We start from the raw sequence: 25849 nt of genomic DNA on the forward strand, positions 1-25849 counted from the left end.
GTCTGGTTCTTCTGTGGTGAAGCTATTTAGTTTGATGTAATCTCTTTTGCTAATAAAATCATTCAATAGATACAGAAAAAGCATTTGACTAAATTCGCCATTGCCTCATCACAAATTAGATATAGAAGGATCATACCTACACAGCTTTTTACACACTCTTTTATAATTATATGAATTCCATAGTGAACATCCTACAATGTGGGTTAAAGCTAAAGACTTTCTAAGATCTGGAAGAAGTCAAGCATGCCCATTTTCACTACTTTAATTCAACACACTACAGAAAATCCTATGCAGAGCTGTCAGAAAAGTAATCACATTTATAATAGCTACTAAAAAAAACTAGAGACAAATTAAACCCACTGATCTCTACAGTAAAAATTAAGAAATATCTATGAAAAGAAACTGAAAAGGACCTCTAAACAAAAAGACACTCATGGAACTAGAATTAGATATAGGCATACATGTAGATTAATGGAACAGAAAAGAGTTTAGGAATATACTCTCACTTTACAGCCAAATAATTTTCAACAGAGCTACTAACAGCATGCATTAAAAAAAAGAGCAGTATTGTAAATACATGATGGTGGAAACACTGATGCATATGCAAAATAATAAAACTATATTTATCATCCAGTTATAAAAAAACTGAAAACAAATTAAAAACTTAAGTGTCAAAAACTTTAAAACTACAAATAAGTTGAAGAGAAAACAGAGAAAGAAATGGGACATTGGAATAAACAACAATTTTCTAGACAAGACTCCCAAAAGCACAGAGGAAAAAAACCCAAAAGTACATGTATCTTTCTTTTTACAAAAAGTAAACTTTTCACAGTGATTTAGGCAAGAGTTAAAATTGCCGTGGACACCAATGACAAATGGAGTTTTAATGGAATCAAAATTAAAAGTGAAATTTCAAAGGAAAATGCATTGCTCTCAATTATGATAGCATAAATCATGTAAAATAACTGAATATCTTCCTTCCCATTATTCTAGTATATATTTTCTCTAACTTAAAAAAATCAGATAGAAAGACACTGAAGTCATAAGGAAATTAAATTTAATAGGCAGAGAGTAGCTAATTTGAGGGCTTCTGGTTTCTGAGTAACTTGTGTTTCATCCTCTACACAGACTGAAATCATTCAAAGCCAAAGGAAATGTAAATATATTTTAAAAGAGTTGTAGTAGGAATGTAAGTATAAACTTTCCTCCACAGGAGGCACCTTTAACAATAAGATTTCATATGCTGTTTTCTTTTTAAAATTTTTGGACTTATTGTCTTAGATATACCAAATGCATTGCACAAAGCAACAGAATTGTATATTCCCACCAGTTTTCCATAATAGACAAATGTGTGGAAATGTTCACATATCCATTCAGAAATTACCCCGTTAGGCCAACCTAAAGTGTGCTGGGTACTGTGGTAATACATATAAGGCACAAGGGTATGGGGGTAAGGCAGTCACAGATTCATTATGATACCATATGCTAAAGTAAAAATGTTAAAAGTGCTTATAGAAGTTGGGGAGGAAAAACACCTATGAACTGAGAGGAGTCTTTAAAGAAGAACTACCTGGCTTATTGGTTGTTACATTGGGAGATGTTCACCAGATGAAGGAGAAAGACAGATTCATGGCCATAGCGTTAATTCAGAAGGTTTTCCCCCAGGTTAAAGTCTAGCAGGAGAGACAAAGATTACCTATGTCCATCTCAGAAGGATGACTGAATTCCTTGATGTGAATGTCTTGCCTGTAACCGTTCCACCATGACTACACTTACACATCAGTGAAGGATGGACCTGGATTGCTAAGAATTTGATAGAGCTGCCAGCTATAGTGACACATCCAGGAAAACAAATCTTAGAATCTGAACGGTAGAGGCAAGAGGAATGAGAGTTCTAGGCCAGTCTGGTTTCCATAATGACACATTGTCTCAAAAAATCAAGAGAAGAATCATGTACTGTTTGTTGGTGAGAGGAACTGGTGCCTGAACTCATGGAGTGAGTAGGAATACCATCACTGACAGGCATTTCTCCCACAGGAGAATGGGATTGTCCCCGAAAGGGGTTCACTTACCAGGAAAAGAGCTATTGAGAATGATGTTCTTTAAATTTTTCCTTGAGATAATAGGTCATGTAATAAGTCAAGACCTAGAATGTGTATTTAGGGTCAGGTAATGTTATGAGTTTAGAGCTTCTGTGAGTAAACATCATATCAATGTTTAAAATACATATACTAATCTGTCTAGATGGATACTCACACTGAATCCTAAAAAAAGGGCATCCTTTCACTTTAATATTTCTTTCTGAGAATTACAACCATAAGAATGTCTGTGTGCTTGCAACTATTCCTGTCTCATTTGTTATGTAAAGGTATAGTTATTTCAGAAAAAAATCTTTAATATTTGAATGCTCACAGTTTAGAATTTTTACGAAATTATGGATGACAATCATGGTTTATGTGACATGATTAGGTAAGGTGAGGCTACATTCTTCATATATATAGGTACATAATATGGATGCAAATTGTGCAATTCCACTTTGTGCATAGATAGATAATTGTTATCTCCCTTAGTTTGTTCCAATGACTATATTGAATATATGTGGAAAGAAGAATATATTCACGATTGTCAAGAGAAGACATTGAAAATTTTTATATTGAAATATAAAAATGTTCATGTAAAATCTGTTCAGTTAACAAAATAATGTTTGAAAGAGATTCATAGCAAATTCTAAAGGCATTTGCATATTTAGAATGAAAGCATTATTTGGAACTTTTAACTACATTGCCTTTAGAATGGCAAGTCCTTTCTGAGTATTGTTACTTAATATAGCTATTATATTTCTTGTATTATTAAAGCAAATTTTACCAAATGTCTTTCATTATAGCCATATATATTTACTTAATATGGGGCTGTTATATTTCTTGTATAATTAAAACAAATTTTACCAAGCATCTTTCATTATAACCATGTATGTTTATAACACTAAGGAATGTTACTTAATTAATCATTATTATTGGTTGTCACTAAACACCCTCTTTTCCTCCGTATTTTTGCCTTTATAGTATTTACAGAAAATTCCAGTATCTACTAAATCCTCGTCAGGTCTACAGTCTTTCTGGAAATGGACCAATGCCAGGGTAAGTAGAATCATTACTATCAACTATATAATAGTAACTAAGTAAACTGACAGATCTACAAATCTGTCGTTGGAATATAAGCAGCCAGATCACTACCTAAATATGTCGAATGTCAACTACAAAAAAAAGAAAATATAGTGCATTCCAAAATAGCTAACAAGTCATTTCAAGTAACCCTGCCAACTTGTAAATATTGTGAAATAATATAATCATTATAATTAATAACACTAACACACATACAAATACATTAGGCAAGTGCTTATTCTCCTAAGCTATCTTTGAAGAAATACTCTTTTTTTAATTTTATTTGTTAAGTGTGAAAGATCTGCTGTCAAATAAAGAGAGCCAACAAAAGTCCAGGAAAACTTTTGGAGAATGTATGCTCTCTAGAAACTATTTTCAATGAAAATGTAACATTTTTGATTCCATAATTACACACTAAAATAAATGACCATTAATTGGACCTAGTTAAATTAATAATGTCATCTATTTCCTCTAGTGTTCTTTCTATCAACATGAAAGTAAGCATTCAGCCACACAGAAAAGAGAGGAGCTGTGTAACCTGAACACGTGTTCTGATACAAAAAGAAAAAGGAAAAAAACAAACACACAAATAAACAATATGATTTAAAGTGTGTCTTTCCAGTCATTCTCAGTATGTAGAAACCAAATACAGAAATTTCATTCTACAGCTCAAAAAAAAAATCATTGCCATTATGTCTTATGTTTACCATTATATTAACATTGAGATTAGGTACCTTCTCAAAAAAATCTAATATGCACATATAAGTTACCTGTTAATAAAGACAACTAATTAGCATAATTTCCCTAAGTGAATTCAAATTTTCCTTCTGTTCACTTGTGGTACAGCCCACTGAGCTGGGCAGGTTTCCAGTGGTGAGCAGTGACCTGTGGAATGTCCTTCTTCAGGCCCCACAGAAACTAGCTCAGACTGTCCTCTTTGCCCAATTCCACACTCCACAGGAGATGATGCTGATCAGACTGCAGGTATGAGAGCCAGAGGCTGGAAGTCCCAGTGTAGGAAAGCCAAGTTAAGTCAGAGAAGTAGCTCGCTATTCTAGTAGTGCTGAAGATGGCCACAAACTCAGTTAATCCAGAATTTCCTTATATTTCTTAGTTGAACCCAGTGTTTACTGATTGTGTCTATTATTAGCTTCATGATTTAACCTCTGTTCCTTGTCTTGGGTGTAACATGAGGAATTATTCTATCTCACACAGTAGTTGTGAAATTAAATAGGATGATAACGTTGTAGTTTATAACAGGTGTTTAGTATGTTCTCAATAAATGCGCATTATCAGTAGTATTTATAGTAACATTAATTGATGAATAATGACACTATGGCTACTTTGTTGATCTATGTAGACACACTTTAACATTAATTTTAGCACTGATTTCTCATTTCTTTTTTTATGGCCACTAAACTAAATATGCAGTGCAGGTATTTGTTTGATTTTTCTCTCTCAATTTAGGCACCCAATTTATCCTCCATTTTAATGTATAAAAATGAAAGCTTTATCTGTATATAAAATAATTGTAAATCACACAGTGAAGGAAATATTATTGAGAAAGTAAGTTATCAACTCCACATTGAAAACTACCACTTCTCAGGGATAAAGATTGTGATTAGGTAACTTCTCAAAAAAACTAATATGCATATATAAGCTAATATCTGTTTGTATGCCTATTTACCTTGCATAATCAAGTATGTTGAATATAGTTTTATATAATTTGTGATATATATTTTTGCATTTTCTGAAACTATTTAAAACATATGAGCATTTTTTTCACTTTATCAGATATTTTCAGCTTTATTAATCCTAAAATCTTCATGATATCCATAAGATTTTTCATTATTCTCTCATTGGCAAATATTTAAGAGGTTTTTGTTTCTCATATATTGCTAAATATGCTAAATTTGTTTATGTATTTTTGGAAAATATGCAAACATTTTCATAGAATAAACTACTATAGGCAAAAGTGTTAAGTTATATCAAAGTTATATCAGTGTCTCTACCTGTCATAAGAAATTGTCTATTAAACTGTGATCCCAGATAATGTATATAATTCTGAATTCTCTTATTAATATCTTGGCAATTTCTAGTTTTCTATAAATTTGATAGTTGAAAAAAATATTCTTACTTTTGTTTGTACATTTCTAATAAATTATAGAGTTCAATATAATATTTAGAATACTTTTAAATAACCAAAAGAAATATACTCTGGTTTATTATCCAAATAAAATTTAGAAAATCATGAGGTTGCTCATTGCATTGTTAGAGAATAAAAATGATATCTCTGGAACGATAGGAATCTGGACATTTTTATGCAAACAAACTATGATTAAAAAAGTAGCCTCAAGGACTATTGAGAGGAATTGACTCCAAATGTTTTTGTTTCACATTCTTATTGTTCCACAGATTTGGCATGTATAGCTTTCTCTCATGTTAAATTATGGGCAGGATTTTCCATATTTTCTTTTCCTTTAGCATAATGGCCTGCTGTATTTTAGATATTGACTCTTTTATTATATTGGATCAGAGAGTAAAGAGTGCCTGGTTACCCTAATCTTTAAGAAAAGAGTGATTTGAAATCTGCTAAGGTGTTTGGCCACTCAAATTTTAAGCTCGCTCTCTGTGTAACTTAGGCCATAATGGCTAGACCAAAGATGAGAGTAGAGATTCCATAAGGACATTCTCCCTTCCTGTTGTTCAGTAGCAAACCAGTTTCCCTGGGTAAATGAGGAGTAATAAGAGAATATTCTTATTTTCTCAGTGCTTGTTTGTCAAATGGCAAGAATATCCTATTCAATATCAATTTTATTGTCTCTCATGAGAACTCCTCTCTCTCTCTCTCTCTCTCTCTCTCTCTCTCTCTCTCTTCTCTGTCCTCCACCCCTTTGGTTTTAAATCTTCTAAACCACATGAGCTGAAGACCAAGATGGGAAACAAAATGTTCAAACATGAAAATATTAGTATTTATCTATCAGCTATCTGCTATCTCTATCTCTCTTGTTCTCTCTCTCTCTATCTGTCTATCTGCCTGACTAACATCTATTTTCTATCTATCTGCAAATCATTTTCTTTTTAGGATTTCTCTTTTAGCCATGGAAGTGTCAGACTCGGATTTACTTACATCATTATTGATTGGATAAGGTACAGCAACATTATGAAAGGCTTTACTCAGTCTATCAGTGTTACTCTCATCTAAAACCATCTTTGCTGGAAAAAATATACAGTTTGGTCAGCATCAAATAACTACACACTCTGTGGCTTTGCCATGTTTACACCTCAAATGGACTATCATAGTGAATATTAAATGCAACTGAAGGCTTTACTTCACAGCTTCAAAATCAGGTATTCAGATATGGATAATATTGCACCACCTACAGCTTTTGGATTTTACCTAATTCAGTGATTTTTATTTTCAAAAGGCCATTTTAATATTCTATCTTACCAACTGCTTCCCCTAATAAAACATACTTAACTGTATTTTAGTTCCACAAACACAAACCCATGGCCTTCTATGAAAGATTTAAGGAGCCAGAAATAGTGGCTGCATCAGACATGCAATAAATCACCTGCTATAACTGCTGACAATGGCATGATGTGTATGAAAAGCAAATCCAATTGATATAACAAGTATCAACTGCAGTTCCTATTCCATTATGTTAAGGATCTAGTGATGGCTTAGCTCCCTTGAGGTTACAATAACACATTGTGATTTTAACTTGTTCCTTTGATGACAACATCATACACAGGAATCCATAACTACCCTCAGGTCCATTTCTTTCATAATCATAACCACTGCCAACAGGAATATGAGCCTTTTGAGTACTCGCTGGGAATGATTAAGAATGACTTCTGCCTGGTATTCCATTGAAGAATTATTGTCCCAATCACAGGTCCTTACTGAGGAATTTCCTCACAGATTTTCCATCCATGTCCTTTCTAAGTGTTTGATAGAGTGTCATGTTATTAGTGCATATTATTGAATTGGTGTGTTTCCTATACTGTACATTGTGCTGCTCAGAAGTCAGGCTGCAATTTCTATTGCTTGAATACTGCTCTCAGTGCAAACTGAATTATCTCCTGTCTTTGAGTTGCTTCCTATTTACCTGTAAGCCACAGAGTAATCCATACTACTCCTGATAAGTTCTAAAAAGACATTTATATGATATTTTTTTCTCCTTAAAACATAGGTCTGTAAGCCAGGTGTAGCATCCATTCCTAGTATCCTAGCTACTTAGGAAGTAGGGATTAGGAAAATTAAAATTGAAAGCCAGCTTGGGAAAAAAAGTTATCAAGTTTGTAACTCATTGGAAAAAGCCTACCACTCATCTCAGCTATGTGGGAGACTGAGATTATGAGGATCTTAGTACTAGGACAACCTAGGCAAAAACAGATAAATAAATATAAAAAATAAAAAATGCAAGCCCCTATCTTGCTATGTATCTCAAACCTACCATATTTACTACTACCAGAAGTACAAATAGGAGGATTTTCATTCCAGGCTAGCCCCAGGAATAAAAGCAGTGGGTTACTATCTCAAAAATAATTAGAAAAACAAATCTGGAGGCATGCTTTAAGCATCAGGGCTTCGGCCTAGCAGGCATAACGACCTGAATTCAAATGCTGGTACCAAAAAAAACAAAACTAAGAAACAGAAAATGTAAAACACAACAGCAATAAGAAAGAAAAAGAAATAAAAATGAAGAGAATACGATGCAGTAAATAGATTTGGGATGAAACTAAATCTGATAGGATAGGATGAATCCTGTAGCTAGATGTAGAATACCCGGCATTTAGACCTAGTCATTTGGATGTCTTAAAAATCTCTGGTCAAATGAGTTGGTATGTTTGGTTACTTTGTTTTAAAAGCCTAACAAAACTCTATCCAATAGCATGATTCCTTATAATTAAAGGTGGAAACAAAAGATACCCCATGTATGTATGTTTTTTATTTATACTCAATTGTTCTGCTTATGTATTCTTTTATTTGCTCATTTTCTTCTATAATTTTATTTTTCATATTTTAACAAGATCCCATCATGCAATATTAACATCATCATTTGTATATGTTGCAGATGTTTTTATTCACGTTTGTTCTATTTTAGGTTCATATTTCTTCATTTTTTAAAAATCCATATCAACATATCAGTGTTTTCCTGCCTTTTCTATACTGGTCTATTTCTCAGTGTTTTTTAATTTGTAGAAAAACCTTGCCTACAAACTAGTTTTTTTATATTTTATTTTATTTTTTTAAATAAATTTTTTATTGTGAGAATACTGTACAAAGGGATTGCATTCACATGAACAAGGTATTGAATACATTTCTTATCAAGCATTGCTGCCTCCTCCTTTTTCCCCCTCCCATCTCTACAACTACATCCTCCTCCCCACCCAAATTGTAAAGTTTGTTTTTAGACATAGCTTAGTCTTGTACATCTTATTGTTGCAATGGGTCAACCTGTATCCCTATTTTTAAATTCAAAATTTCAATCCACTGTTTCCCCTTGATTTTTATGCTTCACATATAATCAAATGACATGTATGTTAAAGAATTTTGCTATCTTGGGCATTTCTTCTTCATTCAATTATTTGTTTCCTCAGATGGATTATTTTGTAAAGCTCAGCTCCCCAAATTATTTTCTCAAAATTTAGTGAATTATTTTTCTATTTTTATTTTATTTGTTGGTCGTGGGGCTTGAACTCTGGGCCTGAGCACTTACCCTCAGCTCTTCAGCTCAAGGCTAGCGCTCTACCACTAGAGCTACAGTGCCACTTTCGGTTTTTCTGGTGGTTTATTGGAGAGAGGAGTCTCATGGACTTTCCAACGATCCTCAGATCTCAGCCTCCTGAGTAGCTAGGATTACAGGCGTGAGCCACTGGTGCCCGGCGGAATTTAGTGAAATTTTAAAAACTTCACTAAATACTATCACCGATGTATTGCCAGTATTTTGATTGTTTTAAATTAGTTTCAGTAGCATTGTATTAAACTTGCAGTTTCATGTTTATATCATGTCAATATTCTGATTCTTTCTCATGCCAGGGCTCACACCATTTCTCAGATGACAGATCTGATGAATCAATGGATTATTATTTTTTCTTTTTTTGTCAGTCATGGGGCTTGAGCTGTCCCTGAGATCTTTTCGCTCAAGGCTAACACTCTATCACTTTGAGGTACAGCACCACTTCCTGTAGATTGGATGAAAAGGGATCATTATACAACTTCTCTTTTGCAATGTTCTACTTCATGTATATTTTTGTTGTCAGATCTGTCTTAATCTAATATCCTTTACAATATATTCATTTTGGCTTTATCAACATTTCTGGTTTACTATTTTTCAAAGTGCTATAATAGATTAAAATATATAAGTACATATATATAATGCATATATATTAATGATATATGTATATACATGTATATGTATATAAAGAAACATATTTAAATATACAGACAAATATATGCCTATAAGTATGTATAGACACATATGTACATATACACACATATATTTATCTGCCACCTCAAACTTTCAGTTATTCTTTACATTTCTTTTTTATCCCATTTTCCCTTTTCATTACACAAAATTATTTTATTCTCCTCAATCATCCTATCTTTAGTTTTTTCTTTTTCTAACACTCATTTGTTTTAGATTTCATTTTTATTATATAGGTGATATACAGAGAAATTTCTGTTTCATATGTCAGGTACTGAGTGCATTTCTTTTTGAACAACATCACTCCTTCCTTCGCTCTCTACCAGTTTTTCCCTCTTTTTTCCTCCCATCAATGACAACAGTTTATGGTTTATTTTCAACAAAATATGTAGTGAATATCACTACTGCATTTGTTTACCCTTTATCTCTCTATTTCTATGCTTCCCCCAAGATAGATAAACTATCAAACAAGTCAAAAAAACCCTCTTGTTTCCATTTCCTGAAATTAATTTCAATGAATATTATTTTATATAATTGGAGGTACAGAGGCATTACCTCTTTGGGATCCTCCACTAAGAGTATCGTCCTTTGGTCTCACTGTGTGTGAATGCCTAGAATCCTGTCTAATTTATCATGTCCTGAGCTAGTTTTAATCTAGCTTCAGCATATGAGAGGAAACATGAGCCATTTGTCCCTCTGAGCTTGGCTTACCTCACTTAATGTGATTTGTTCTAGATCCATCCATTTCCCTGCAAATGACATAATATTGTTTTAATACTGTTGACACTATCTTTATTATAAGTGATCTAGTGTCTGCAACATTGTTGTCTCCTTTCTGATGGTACTTATTGTATATGTGAATAGATTAGTTGGAAGTATAAGTGAGTTGGAAAAAGATTCAACATACAATATAAATTGCACTCTGGTCTTTAAGGATAAGACTCTCTTCCCTTCACACCATAAATATGCACATTTCTCTTACATAAAAATCCCATATGCTAGTGTAACTTATGGAAAGTTAATATCAAGTTTTGTGTATACTTCTTTCATTGCTTGTTCCCTCCTCCAAGTATCAAGAAACTACAGATGGTTTATTGGCCAATAATTTTTAAAGTTTGAGTACAAAATACCAAGTATTTATTGAAATGAAATGAAAAATAATATTTTAAAAATTATTTAGTTTCCATAGCATTAATTATGATTAAGTATACTGAATTGTTTTTGAAAATAAAAAATTACTTTATCAAAATATTTAGTTTCACTCACCTCCACTAAATACAAAGCACAGATAATTTAAAAATAAAACCTACTAACTAACCTAAAATGTCATATATCCCAAATATTAGATGTCTTTTAATAATAAAACCTTGGTGTACATTCTATTAAAATGAATGTAAAACTTAGAAGATATGTAACAGCTTTCACAGATGTTGGTACTTTCCTAATTTAAAAATGTCATTTATCTAACAAATTTCCACCATATTGTTATTTAAATAAAATCCCTCTTGAATCAGAGCTTATGACTTTTACATATGTTTCTTGTTATGAAATCACATCAGAGAGATGAACAAAATCCTCAAAAGACTAAAATATGTCCATCAGATTTCAACCCAACTGTGCTTGAACTATTCAAAAACTATGAAAATCTGCTACAGCACTTATGTTAAAATGAATCACCCAACTCACCCCTTTTTAAGGTTGCTAGTGCAGATGATGCAGCAAGTTCTGACTGTATTGGGTTCTGTAGTGGTTGAAATTAGAAGTCAATTTAGCCTATAACATGCTGGAAGTTAAAACCTCATTCTCTACTTGTCTATGTGCTCCTCTTTGAAGTATGAAATCCCTTAGTTGCTTCTACTTATGCTTACACACGCATCATGATGTTATGTTGGAAAAATCTGAACTTTACTATTTAGAAGGAAGAAAAGAGTTCAATAAACTGCAGACTGAAGGACTATATATCACTACTAGAAATTGCTAATTGCCAGAACATTTTAAAAAGAGTAATTTCCATGTTAAAATAACATATATTCATGAGTAAATATCATTTAACCACTAAAAATTTAACTATGAAGACATAAGAAAGGAAATATATATGATAAATATGAGAAAACTTATATGAATAACAATTACATTGTATTATGATAACAGTTTTACAAGGTATTTCCACATAGAAACCCTGTTACGATGACAGATTATGGTTTTTTTTTTAAGAAAATTTTTTTTAATTGTTATTATAAAGGTGATCTACAGAGGGGTTACAGTCTCATAAGTCAGGTAAAGAGTTCATTTCTTTTTGCTTATGTGGTGCTGAGGAATCGAACTCAGGGCCTCAGGCATGCAAGGCAAGCGCTCTACCACTGAGCCACCTTCCCAGCCCCTAGATTATGGTTTTTTAATCTAACAAAAAATACAAAAATATTTACAAAAATACAGTAAATACTCATGAATTGCCTCCCCAGATAGTGGCAAAAAGCACAACTATACCTGGTGGAAGTGTAAATGGTAATTATGGGAAATAAGAGGTTAGATGTGCAACTACAGGCTAGGTATTACTCTAGGACACCAGGCTTGACCTTAGAACCAGATTCCAATATGCCACAAGACTGAAAAACGACACAGAAATATGAAGCATAGTATTGCAGAGTACCCTGTACTTATTAACAGAATGTATTTCTTGGTGGCAGCAAGTCCAGTTTAATCCCTGTAACTTGGATCAAATGAAGGGGCCTAAATATAGTCAGGACAAATATGTCCTCAATGAAGCCAACATATACCTGGTTTGTTTCAAGTTGGTATTAGTGATTCAGTGCATTCTTGGCACTGTTGGCAACATATGTAATTATAAAGCTACAGACAAGACACCCCTCGAATGGTTCTCTTCATTTATATGCAGAAAGGCAATGGTCAGGGTTCTTCACGATGATAATATATCTCATGATGGTAACTGCAGGTGTTATCTGCCTGAATCCTTACATACACAGGGTAAGTGTGAAAAAAGACGGCAAGTAAGCCAGTAAGAACACAAAACACTGCTCCGTATTTTTTGTACTTTTCCATGGCACTTTCTTTCATTAAATCTTAATTTACAGCTGTAAGTCTTCGTATCTTGCAGTAGGTTTTTTTTTATTTTACCATAAAAGTTATCAATGAAACTACTTAAAAGTGAAAATCTTTTCAAATGAAATAGTTCTGGATTTCTACTCATGCTAAAGGGTTGAGGAAATTTCGTATGTGGCATCCTCCCTGTCAGCTTTTGTGATTGCAGTAACCATGTGGACCTCACAAACTGATACATGCTGGTGAATATTAGCAACTCCTTTCAAATTCACACTGCATTCTCCATCCAAAGGCAGTCCTGTTGACTATGGAAAGTCCCTTTGCTGAACACTCTTTGAAAAGTGGATTACTTGCCTGTTTTAAAGTAAGGTTTCAATGTCAACTCTAAGTTTTCTTCCATGTGTAAGAAGCGCTGCCATTATTTTGATACAACTGGCAGAATAACTGTAAAACGATGGAGGAAAAACACCTTTGCAAAGAGTACTAGAGAAAATCACTGCATTTCTCAGTGATCTGAAGTTATTCAATTCACTGACTCCAGTAAAATTCTCGGAAGTTGTTATGTGAAAAATGCTGTCATAAGCTCACATACAATTCAGCGCTAATGAAACAATTATTTGTTTCTGTGATTATCATTTGATTTTAGATTTTGGTGGAGCTTACTTTTAGAAGAACACGGTTTCTGCTAAAGTAAGAACCATGTGGGCTTTGAATTGGTCGTAGCAGAAACATGAATCATAATTGTAGCCAAAGAAACATTGACATTCTACCATTAAAAACAAAACAGGTTCCCATGGCTCATGCCATGGGGTCTGAGATCTGAGGATCTGAGATCTGAGGATCACAGTTTGAAGCCAAACCCTGGACAGAAATATCCCTGAGTTTCTTTCCAATTAACTCCGCAAAAGCTCAAAGTGGGGCCGTAACTCAAGTGGTTGAGTACTAGCCTTGAGCAAAAGAGCTAAGACATAGTGCCCAAGCCCTAAATCCAAGCCCCAAGATCAACACAGACACACAAACACACACATACACACATACACACACACCCCAATTGTAACATTATGTGCTCTTAAGCTGCCTGTAGATACACACACACTAATACACAAATACACACATACTCAAAAATTATTGAGTATTTCTCTTACTTACCCTATAGTTACCATTATTCTGTTTTGTTTTCCAGAATTTCATCTAGTTTTTTCCTAGAACCTTGATTCACCTTTCTTCTTATCTAACACTTTACTCAATTTTTGCTCACACTTGTCTCAATATTTACAAGCTAACTGAATTTTATACAAGTTTAAGTAATCAGTTCATATGTGCCTATTTTTAGTTCAATTCTATTTGTATCTAGTCTGCATTTAATGCCTTTAAAGAGCATACCACAGTGACCTGAATTGTGTGGATTTTTCTTTCCTGGCTGCCTTTAATTCAGTGAGATGAAAGATGAAGAAAAGTTGAATTGTTATCAGTTGCTGACATCATGAGTTTAATTCATAAACGAATCTTAAATAAGAGAAACGGTGTGCGTGCTACATCATTTATAAAATCAGTTTGCTAAAGATAGTGAATATATTTCCTAATTAAACCTATATATGCCAATTTTTAGTTATTTTTTTCCCCAGTGGATCTTAACAAAGTAACTTTTTTCTTTTTAGAACTATAAAATTGTTTTCTTTCAAAATTACCTCCTTATATCACATTCTAAGTTAATTCAGTGGAATTATCTGAGGTGTGTACACAATAAAATATTACCTAATTATCAATAATAGAAAAAATTAGAATCACAGCATGAGTTTAAGTAGAAAACCAACCTGAACAACATTATTCCATGAGTGCTATATTTTAGGAGTGCTATATTTTATGTTTTAATATTAAGTAGCTATCTTTGGTCCATAGCTATATCACTATATTTTCATACCAGAAACAGTAAAAAGGAATTATCTCTAGAAGATGAAAAATTATATGCAATTTCAGTTTTACTTGGAACTTCTTGCTTTATGTTTCATGTCAATCTCAGTCACTTAGAAATTATCAATCAGTTCTACTTGTATGTTTATCCTGTAACTCACTCTTTAAATTATATTTCTAAATATATACCCCTACATTAGTAAACATGTAACATATAAATATTCATGAGTACTTTTAGGGAGGGAGATTTATGCAGCATGACCATGAACTTCACTGTACATTTATATTACTGAATACAATAAGTGAATACTGGCTTCATTTACCTTGCTCCTTTATAAGGCAGATAATGGCCAAAAATAAAAGTTGGTTTATATTGTTAAATATAAAAAAGCACAAAATTACAATGAATTTTTAAATCCAAGTGGCTTTTATTCATTATCCCATAGTTAAACAATTCTTTGTTCTTGTAGAGAGTAAGTGCTCCAATGATCTGAGTAGATGAGGTTGTCTTTCTAGGCAGAAGAGGGCTGGAAAAAAGAAGACAAAATGAGGGGAATGAGGACTATTCTTTTCAAGGTTACTTTCCTATTGAATTTAAATCAAGGAGACTTCCATATCAGTTTGGCTCAGGTAATCTGGGCCCTGATTGGATAACGTGAGTCTCCTATTTTTTGTAAACTAATTCATTACAAAGTTCAGTTTGCCTACAAATACTTAGGTCAAGAATTTGTTTTGGTTTGGCCCGATTAGTAGAAGGCTACTATAAAAATTCAGTACAAACCTAAGGCCTCCTTTAATATTTAACATCAGGTACTTGGTTCTTAAACATTAATTTCTATCTGTCATATCAGGTATTTCATCTTTAAATATTTATACTAGAAAAATATATTTTTAACAAAAGATCTTTTCAAAATGTTTTAATTATGGAATTAGTTTCTATACATTAGTGAAAATATTTAATCAAATATTACTTTTTTTAATTCCCTCAAAATCACTAGAAAGAAATTTCATGTTTCTTTTAACATTAATTTACCAAGAATTATGTACAGTAGTCAAAGGAAACATCTTTAGACTAGATTCAAACATTTACTGACTTCTTGTTTCTAACTTCTTATTCACTGATTTGGCACCATAGTTTTCCAGGAGTGAGTATCTCACATTTGCTGCCTGTGCTTTCCTTTTCTGTCACTGTCACTCCTTCGAAAATACACGAATGCATAAACAATGTTTTTAGAGCTTTCAGAGTTACTGAAATAGATGTTTCAATTATCAATTGTTTCTAGACTATTTTCTCTAATACTTGGAAAATAGTTCAGTATTAAGATATGGGAGCCATAAAAATGAGTTCAATTTTTTTTTGTGGGGGGGGTTTGGTTGTGGGGCCTGAACTCTGGTCCTGGGCTCTGTCCCTCCACTCTTCAGCTCAAGGCTAGCACTCTACCACTTGAGACACAGCGCCACTTCTGGCTTTTTTCTTTTTGCTTATGTGGTGCTGAGGAATCGAACCCAGGGCCTCATGCATACAAAACAAGCGCTCTACCACTGAGCCACCTTCCCAACCCCATGAGTTCAATTTTTAAAAATAATTATTCCACTAATTCGCATGGGATGTAACACACAAATACTGTAACTTTCTCTTCCATGCAACATTTCTAAAGATGAGCCATGTTTATTGAAACATGTATTTTCTAGTTTATCTAAATATTTTAATGTACTGTTAAAGTATGGAAATTATAAAATAAGAAAGCATCTTTATAATTAGCTGGAGAAAACGGTGTGGGAATAACATTAAATTGGTGAATTCTTACTTTGAAACTAATCTTACCAAGATGGAAAAAAGGGAGGGGGAGAGAGAGAGAGAGAGAGAGAGAGAGGAGAGAGAGATTAAGTAACCTACCTCTTCCCTGCGATATAAATGATAGCTTATACTTTAGGGGACAAAATATTTTATGCATAGTTTTTTTCAAAGATTATGCAATAGTAATATACATGTGATACATGTGGTGGCAACATACCTGTAAACCAAACTGCTCAGGAGATAAGGACTGAGAACATTGTCACTTGGGATCTATCTAGGTAAAAAAGCTAGCAAGTCCTCCTAAAAAAATTCTAAGGAAGATGTTATTATGAATAGTTTTTCTTGTATATATATATATACATATATATACATATACATATATATGAGAGAGAGAGAGAGAGAGACTTTAAAACAATAGCTACATCACAGACCAGAAATTACTTCCTGAATTTAGTGAGGCAATTGTGAAGCCATTTAATCTTGTAAGTTTCAGAATAATATGTATGTGTGTACATGCAAAGATGAATATGAATTGAGCAGAATAACGAGTAATAAGTATGCTTGTTTTTGCCTTTAAATGCTTAAATCAGAATTCTTAATGCAAGCTCTTGAAGCAGACTTTTTCTTTTCAACACAAGAAGAGAGTTGATGATATATGAAAAAGTCAGTTTAGAACCTCCAAACTTGTGCTTCTTCAATATGAATAATGCAAATATATTTGGTAAAAATGAGCAGCCACTATGCATTGATATACTAAATTATTTATGAATTCCATATTCATGTCTTTTGGGGGTCAGTTTTTAACATAGACTGTACAGGATATGCAATGTTTAATAGACACGCATATCACTTATGTTCTCACATCTGATTCTGACCAATATGTAACTTTCATATAGATATGGCAAGGTCATACTTTTCACAGCTAAATTTAAGACCACAATCACAAAACATACTTGCAAAGAAATTTGGTTATAAACTTCCAAAATGAGCCAATACTATAATACTATAATATTCTACCTTAACATACTTTTGATATGCTTGAAAAGCATACTGTTATAATACACGAATGAAAAATTACTGGTTCATTGGATTACTTTTTATCTCAACACTTACTTTAGGCTTTTGTGTCCTAGTTGAAATGAACTGGTTGTGTTTCAAGTGGTGTTGAGCATCACAGCCTCACCATCTACTTCTTTTAATTGGGGAGAACGAAAATGCTGAACTGTATTCTAGAACAATTTTTAAGTGTACAACACACACACACACACACACACACACACACACACTTATTCCCTCTAGGAGCAGTGCTTACAGGTGAACTCAGAAATTCACCATGGATAACTCACATTTTCTGGACTGCTATCCCAGGGCCCCTTGAACATCTGACCTGGAACAACTGGCCTAGTTTCCCTTTCCAACATAATTATAGGTTCCAGGAGAACCATGGGTGTTACGACTACCATTGAAAACAACTCAATCATCATTCATCTCCTTCATAATTATTAGAAGTTTATAATAATTTTATATTAACCATTGATCAGCACAAATATATTTTTGGAGCAAATCATAGTTTTTTTCATTGCAAAATGTTTATACGTGTTAACTTTTCAAAAGAACCCTTGAAATTGGTAAGTGCTTTCAATACAGGTTGCTGCCTGTATTCTCTCCTTGCTTCTTCCTTCCCAGTGATGACCAGCTGCAGGTCCGTGCAGCCTTCCTTGGTTATGTCTATGCCATGGAGAACTGTGCATTGGGATTCTCCCAAATGTCTTGGATGTGTTTGATCAGAGCTGGACTTTCAGTCCAAGTTAGGTAGTAGGCTCTTTTCTCCACTATCTAATGACCATTTTTTATAATTGTAGCCAAACCTGTTCTTGCTGTACAGTCATGCTTTGATTTTTACAAAACTCTCTCTGTAACCATTCAGCCAAAATACTGGGGATGAGAAAGTTGAAAAAATACAAAACCATTTCCTGATCTACAACACATACATTAATAACACCAATAATACACCACCAAAGCATTTTGTTTATATGAATGTAAATAGTCTTCCAAAGCAGGTGATATTAATTCCATTTTAAAGATAAGCAAACTGAGATTCAGCATGATTTCATTATATTTCCCAGCTTACTATTCAATGAGTGAATGAAATAAAGAATGAATGAATCCCTAGCGAAAACTGCATGGATTGAGTGGATTAAGAGATTGAGGTAATGTGAGGTCACTTTTTCCATCCATTTAGCAATCAATGATAGAGTAAGCTGCTCTGACAGTCACGTGGGGTTTATGTTTGGGGGTAGGATGCTGCTGGAGAACCAATGCTGACAATTTTAAAAGAAAACAAGAATGAATAACTGATGAGACAGCATCATGGAGTAGAAGAACAATGGTGAGTCACATGGATGGATAGGCTTTCAGCAGAAACCACCAGCTCTATGGTAAATGCATCCATTGCTGGCATGCTTCAAAAGCTTCCAGAAACTACAGTGTACATTCGTTTGAAATGGAGCAAAATAGATACACTGGTAATACCTAACTTAGGAAGAGTTGAAAAGCATTACCTTTTTCAATGATCATTAACGGAGTTTGAGCAATTATGTAAGTCCTCTCTAATAAAAAGAGACTCACCAGAAAGTGAATGATTTTTTTATTTATATGCTATCAGTTTTAAAGAAACTAGAACAATCATTTTAAAAAGCAAAGTAAAAGGTAGTACACACAGCAACTTCTTTCTTGAAGCAATATAATGTTGATATAAATTAGAAGTGATATAAAAATATTATTTCCTATACCAACATTCTAAGAAAATGTTAAAAACTATAATGAAATTCTCTTCAACCTTAGTAACAGTGACTAAATTTGGTGCAAGAAAGTAATATAAGGATTGTTTTATATTTATTTTAAGAATTGATTTATAAATATGTAAATACTTTTGAATTATGAAACTAAATTTATATATAAAATTTATTCATGATAAAATACTATAATGGGAATAGAAAAAAAAGTTGGTGGCTCGTGCCTAAAATCCTAACTAATCAAGAAGCTGAAATCTAAGGATCAGGGTTTGAAACTCTATGTACACTTGTATGCAGCAATATACTGGAATTCTCTCCAGGTAAACAGAAAAAAATGTGATTATATAATTTTAGAGATTCCTAATACCATTTCTTATTAGCATAAACTATAACTGCACATATAAAATGAAGCAATCCTTTAGACACAATATAGGCAATAGACTGTTCATAGAATCAAAATACAATAGCCAACACTAGCAACAAAATTTTATTATTAATATTCATAGACATAATTTTAAATAATCATGTCTACAAAAGTGCAAAATAATACACAACAAATCATATACCATATTTATAAACAGAAATTTAGAAACTTTATTGAAGAAAGCTAAAAGAATAATTATTTGTGGATAAGGAAACTTGATGTATAGATGTTATTTGTCTCAAAATCAATGCTTAACCCAATGACAGTTCAATTAGCATTATTTGATCTTATTTTTATTTTTTGTGTATTATCATATGTTGGCTTTAAAATATACATAAAAGACCATGGAAGCATAATGCCTAAGAGTCCTTATGCCTAATGAAACACAGACTTGCAGGAACAATGTACTAATTCTGAGTTTGGTCTTTTTATATAGACTAACATATCTATTAATAAAACAGTAGCAGATTTTTTAAATTCTATTTTTATAAAATAAATTTAGAATTAACTTTGCTACAACAAATAATTCAATATAAGAAAAGAGATATAACAATTATTAGGAAGAAAACTGTTTGGTACAGTACTACAAAGGGAAAAGAGAGGGCAGAATATATAGAATAAGAAAAAGGAAGGAGAGAAGGAAGAAAGGAAGAGATGAAGGAAGAGAAGAAAATAGGAAGGAAGGAATGAAGGAGGAAGGAAGGGAAGGAAGAAGAACGGGAGGAAGTCAAGCAGGCAGGCAGGCAAAGAGATGTCTATGTTATCACCAAAATATATGTTAAAAAATTGAAACATTACAAGAATGCAGAAATTATTTCTGACCTCCAAGTAAGAAACATTTTTTGGCATGGGACTGGTAAAAAGTATTAATCATTCATCAAAAGTTTAAATTATTTAAACACAATGAAACCAAAATCTTTTATATTCAAAAGAAGGAGAGAAAAATTTAAATTCTAAAAGATATTTGAAAAATTATAAATAAAAAATGTTCTGAATCAGAATGAATTTTTTTTTACCAAGAATAGTACATAGAAAAGAGAAGGAATTGATACTGAGCAATAAATATCAAAGTCAAGGGGAAAAATATTCATGAAAAAATGTAAAGATGATTTAAAACACAAGTGTTAGGGAGATTGGATTCAATGGAATAAGTCTACTGTATATGGGTACATCTACTTTGAGAAATACATTGGTATTGTAATATTGGTGGCATCGTTATAATTATAGTGGTGTTATTGTATATGTTACTGCATTTTACTCTGATAGTAATCACTGCTCATTAGCACTTGAAAGCATGAATATATGTTTACAAGAATGTTGAACTAACCAGTGCAAATACCCATTGCTATAGATTTAAGAAAGCTTCACATAAGTAGTATTTCATAGAAGGGTAGAAGTAAATAAAAACACACATGAAAAGAATTTTGGATACAAAACTGATGGTTCTTAGTATCAATGCTGTGTGGGTAAAACAAACAACAGTATCTTGATTATAGCTACATATCAACACAATATTTACAATAGTGCTTAACTTGCACTGCATTATAGGACAAGGTTCAGAGGTAGATGTCAGTGTCTGGAAGCATTCTCCTTCTCAGAGAAGGTAATATATGTAGGCACTTATTATCGTATGTATAACATAAGCAAACAAAGTATTAAGAGATCTGAAGAAAATATTTGAAAGTTACCTATGCCAGGGTAAATATTCACAACAAATACATAAGAAAATACATGGAGGTTTCATCTTCTAAATATCTATAGATATTATCTGAGATGGTGGGTTTAATTTAACTTCATATGCTTTGCATTTTAAAATAACATTAATAGTCAAATCGATTGAAAAGAGGGCCAAACCTTCAAGAAGTCCAGGAAATCTATCAGCATGCACAATCCAGTACTAAATAATAGAAAAATGAGATATGACATAAAATAGCAAGGTTATGTTTTCACTCATCATCTAAGAAATGACATACTTCAAATATACTCTTTCAAATATACTCTTTGGGGGTTGCCAGTATTTGGAAATATATTCCACAGTTAGAGGCACTCAGGAAGATATAGTGATATAGCAGAACATTTTCTTCTAGAGTAGCCTTCAAACACATATTCCACATGTGTGCTTCAAATATTAACTGTGGTGTTTTTATTTTTTGTAATAGTAACACTCCAGAAGTAGGTTAAAAGTCTACGAAAGAAAATGATTTATTCATGTTGGAATACATGTACTCATTATAAATCATCATGTGACATTTAACAATCCTGACGCAGCATGGTTTGACTTATACCATATGCACATGCTATGTGACAGTACATAATCTTCGAAACACTTCAAGCAAGAATAAGATCACATGCGTATAGCAGATTCATGTAAAAATATGTGTGCAGTAATAACGTTTTACAAATGTCAGTTCACTTAGTTGGTTACATATTGTATTATTACTTGTGGTTATTTCTGGAGCAAAGCAGGAATGGGGCAACAGTTTCCATTCTGTTCCAATTCTTTTCCTGCAATAAAATCGGCATGAGTGAGGGCATAACTGGCAGTATCACCTGCCTTTGTGATTTTTCCCAAGGTGGGTTGCCTTAATTGGCACCCTGCATGTGGTATCAGCAGGAGTGGTGAGTATTTAATACAGCTGACCCAACAATTAAGCTTGAGTGTTCCTGGGTGGTAAACACTGTTGACCAGGTCAAAGGATAAGATGAAGTCTGTCTCTTCTGTGCAGAATGGAAATCTGAAGGAAATGTTGAAATGATTAGATAAAGCCTCAATTGCGGCTTGATCAATTTCTCCAGTACTGGTGAAACAGAAAAAGAATATGTCTTTTTGCATTATGTGAGTCTAAATCATATTTGGGAGAATTGCTTAATGAAAATTATTATTATTTATGATCTTTAAAAAATCTGTGCATTTATAAAAGGAAAAATATTCATCATAGAAGCTTGAATTTATATTAATATAATATTGTAAAGAATACCATCAGAATTATATACTTAAAATACACTTGAATGTCAACAAATCTGCATTTTCTTAAAATATTTCATGATAAGTCTAAAAAGAAAAAATTGAACAAGTCTTAATTTTTAAATATCAATCATGTGCCACAACATACTTATTTTTTCAGGTTAAACTTTTTCCGAGATGTTCCTGACTTCAGAGTGCTAGCATGTGGTGGCGATGGAACTGTGGGCTGGATTTTGGATTGCATAGGTAATGAAGACATACACTTAATATGGCTTAGTGAAGACTGTCACACTGAATTCTACCATATTACCTGCCTGTCTGTTTCTTTTTATTTATTATCTATCTATCTATCTATCTATCTATCTATCTATCTATCTATCTATCTATCTATCTCTTTATCTCTCTATCTCTCTATCTCTCTATCTATCCTATCTATCTATGATCTATCTATCTATATTTAGCAGCATCAACATCTTCAATTGCAATGATATACTTAGCCATCTGGAAGGTTGCACAATTTATTCTTCTTTAAGTCAGAATTTTATCTGACATAATAATTTAGAAATTTCACTAAATCAATACTTCTTTTCCAGTCCATTTCTCTATTAGAATTTTACTGTTGGAATTTTGCTTCTTCCATTAGCATTTACTAACTCTTTAGAGTTATCTTTACATCAGGAATAGAATAGGTCTAATTGTGTCTTCACCCTGGACAGAGAGGAAAAGGGACATTAGCCCTTTTAATAAAGTCTGTGACAAATAGATACATTAAATTATTTGAGGGCTGGGCACCGGTGGCTCATGCCTGTAATTCTAGCTACTCAGGAGGTTGAGATCTGAGGATCGTGGTTCAAAGGCAGCCCAGGCAGAAAAGTCCCAGATTACCACCAGAAAACTGGAAGTGGCGCTGTGGCTCAAGTGATAGAGCCTAGCCTTGAGCTGAAGAGCTCAGGGACAGCTTCCAGGTCCAGAGTTCAAGCCCCACCACTGACAAAAATTTAAATAAAACAAATTTGAGTATGAAGCATCATTATCCATCATTGTTATCATCATCATCATCATCATCATAGCTAAGTTACTTGTATATTATCAGATAATTATAAATCACCTTCTATATTCTTTACCATTATATTACATAGGCTGTACTAAACCTGTTACAGTAAAACTATTCCCATTATCTTGAAGAAAGTAAGTAATTGAAGCAAAGTCTTGTAGTTGCAAACAAACAGGGTTAAAATATAGACTTTATTCTATGTTGTCCTTCTAGTTAAAACAGTTTGAGATGATCAGCATAATAATTTAAAGTTAAGCGTGTCACACAAGAAGAACTTGTTAATTCTGAAAACTTACTTGTGTGTTCAGAACTGATCACTAGATAGAAAAACAGATCATGAATTACCATTTATGAGAATCCAAATCCAAGCCAAATATTTGCTGAATTGATAAGTCTTTAGAAATAGACACTGTCACAATAAGGACTGATTCAAAAGAAGTGTTGTGCTCTCTATACAATATTAAACAAATTTCTCTTTATTTTCTGCATCAAAATAAATGTACATCAAAATATTTATTTTTATATAGTGAAAAATGTTCATACTAAAAATATCTGGCCTTTGTGTGTCCCAGCCTAGAGTCCCTATCTACTTTCAAAACAAGACCATTTAAAACCGAATACAGGTTATCAGCAAACTTTTGCTAAGCGTCTATTTTAATCTACTAATGGAAGATTAAAATAAAATAATCAATGAGATTCTGATTTTGGCATTTCAAGAAGAGACATAAACAGTATTTATTCATCCTAGCTATTAAAAAAACACTACAACTTGATAATTAGACAAGTTACCAAGTTAATGAAATTGTCCCCTGATTTGTGAATATATTATAATGACAATAGTAAGAGTTTCTCCTTCATTTGTCCCTCAGAAGTCTATTGTGATGTAATATCCCAAACTTACAGTCCCTCTTATACGCATCCATGCAGTGAATGACAAGTTGGAGAGTTATAAAAACAAAAAGAGAAAGAGAGAGAAAGAGAGATAGGTAGAGAGAGATACAGGTATAGATACAGTGATGTTCATCTCTAAGCATATTTTTTCCCCAAAATTTCATATGTTTTTATTTTTTTATTTTTATTTTTTATTGAAATGGTATATATGGAAGGGCTACAGTTACATAAGTAAGGAAATGAGTACAATTCTTATGGATCATTGTTACCCTCTCCCTTGTTTTCTCCCACGATTCCTTTCCCAGATTCTCTCTCTCCCCTCAAGTTGTAAAGATCATTTCCAACATAGTGTCTTGGGAACATCATTGTTGCATCCTTTGTCCTTTGTCTCTCGATTGCTGTGATTCCCCTTCCCCTTCACAAATCAGATAAACTTATATATGATACAAAGGGTACCGAAGTCAAAAACAGTGATAACAGAGAATAAACCAAAGGAAAAATGAAAGAAAGAAAAAGGAAATAACTACATACAGTACACTAAGGGGGAAAAAATCCCCTCTTGTTTCATTTTGATTAGTATCTATTTTATAAGGTCATATGGCATGTATATATACATATATGTGAATATATGTATATATACATAGCTGTACATATACATATATGTGAATATATGTATATATACATAGCTATAGAGCTATTATGATTCTCTGCTAGGACTATCCTAGATATATACTAATTATTAAAATGAGGGAAAACATGGAGCCTATGTTTCTTTGGGTCTTAAGATTTTTTCCCAAGTCTTTCCATTTCCTTATGAATGAGGTGGTGTCATTCTTTCTGATAGAAGTGTAGAACTCCACTGCATATATATCAAAACTTTCTCAATACAGACCCAGAGCACAAAAAATCAAAGAAAAGTTGGATAAATGGGATTGCATTAAACTGCAGAGCTTCTGCATGCATGGCAAAGTATATAGCTAGCAAGATAAACAGATTGGAAGCAGATCTTCACTACCCATACAACGAACAAGAGCCTCATATCCAAAATATACTTAGAGCTCAAACAAATAAATCCCCCAAAACAAATCCTCAAAGAAATAACCACCTCATTAAGAAGTGGGCTATAAAGACTTAAAGAGATATTTCTTCGAAGAGGAAATAAGAATGGCCAATAGACACATGAAGAAATGTTCAAAATTTCTGGTCATAAAAGAAACAAATTAAAACAACATTGAGATTCCACCTCACCCCAGTCAGAATGGAAAGAAGAAGCATAGAAATAGTGGAACAAAAGGGATTTAATTCTGCAGTAATACTCCCTAGACACTATGTTGGAAATGAAGTATATAACTTGAT

The 25849-nt window shown here is 32.8% G+C and overlaps 1 protein-coding gene across 4 annotated transcripts in view; it reads left to right on the forward strand.

Annotated features, from left to right (window-relative positions):
* Dgkb (diacylglycerol kinase, beta 90kDa) overlaps nt 1–25849 on the forward strand; it is a 543021-nt gene that overhangs the window by 180790 nt on the left and 336382 nt on the right. For all 4 annotated transcript variants that reach the window (XM_013024005.1, XM_013024002.1, XM_013024003.1 and 1 more), the window contains 2 exons: nt 3063–3137; nt 22709–22794. In XM_013024005.1, the coding sequence (XP_012879459.1) occupies nt 3063–3137; nt 22709–22794 (161 nt within the window). The remainder of the gene's footprint in view (nt 1–3062; nt 3138–22708; nt 22795–25849) is intronic.

Source organism: Dipodomys ordii, unplaced genomic scaffold (genome assembly GCF_000151885.1).
Source record: "Dipodomys ordii isolate 6190 unplaced genomic scaffold, Dord_2.0 Scaffold72, whole genome shotgun sequence".
Classification (NCBI taxonomy): domain Eukaryota; kingdom Metazoa; phylum Chordata; class Mammalia; order Rodentia; family Heteromyidae; genus Dipodomys; species Dipodomys ordii.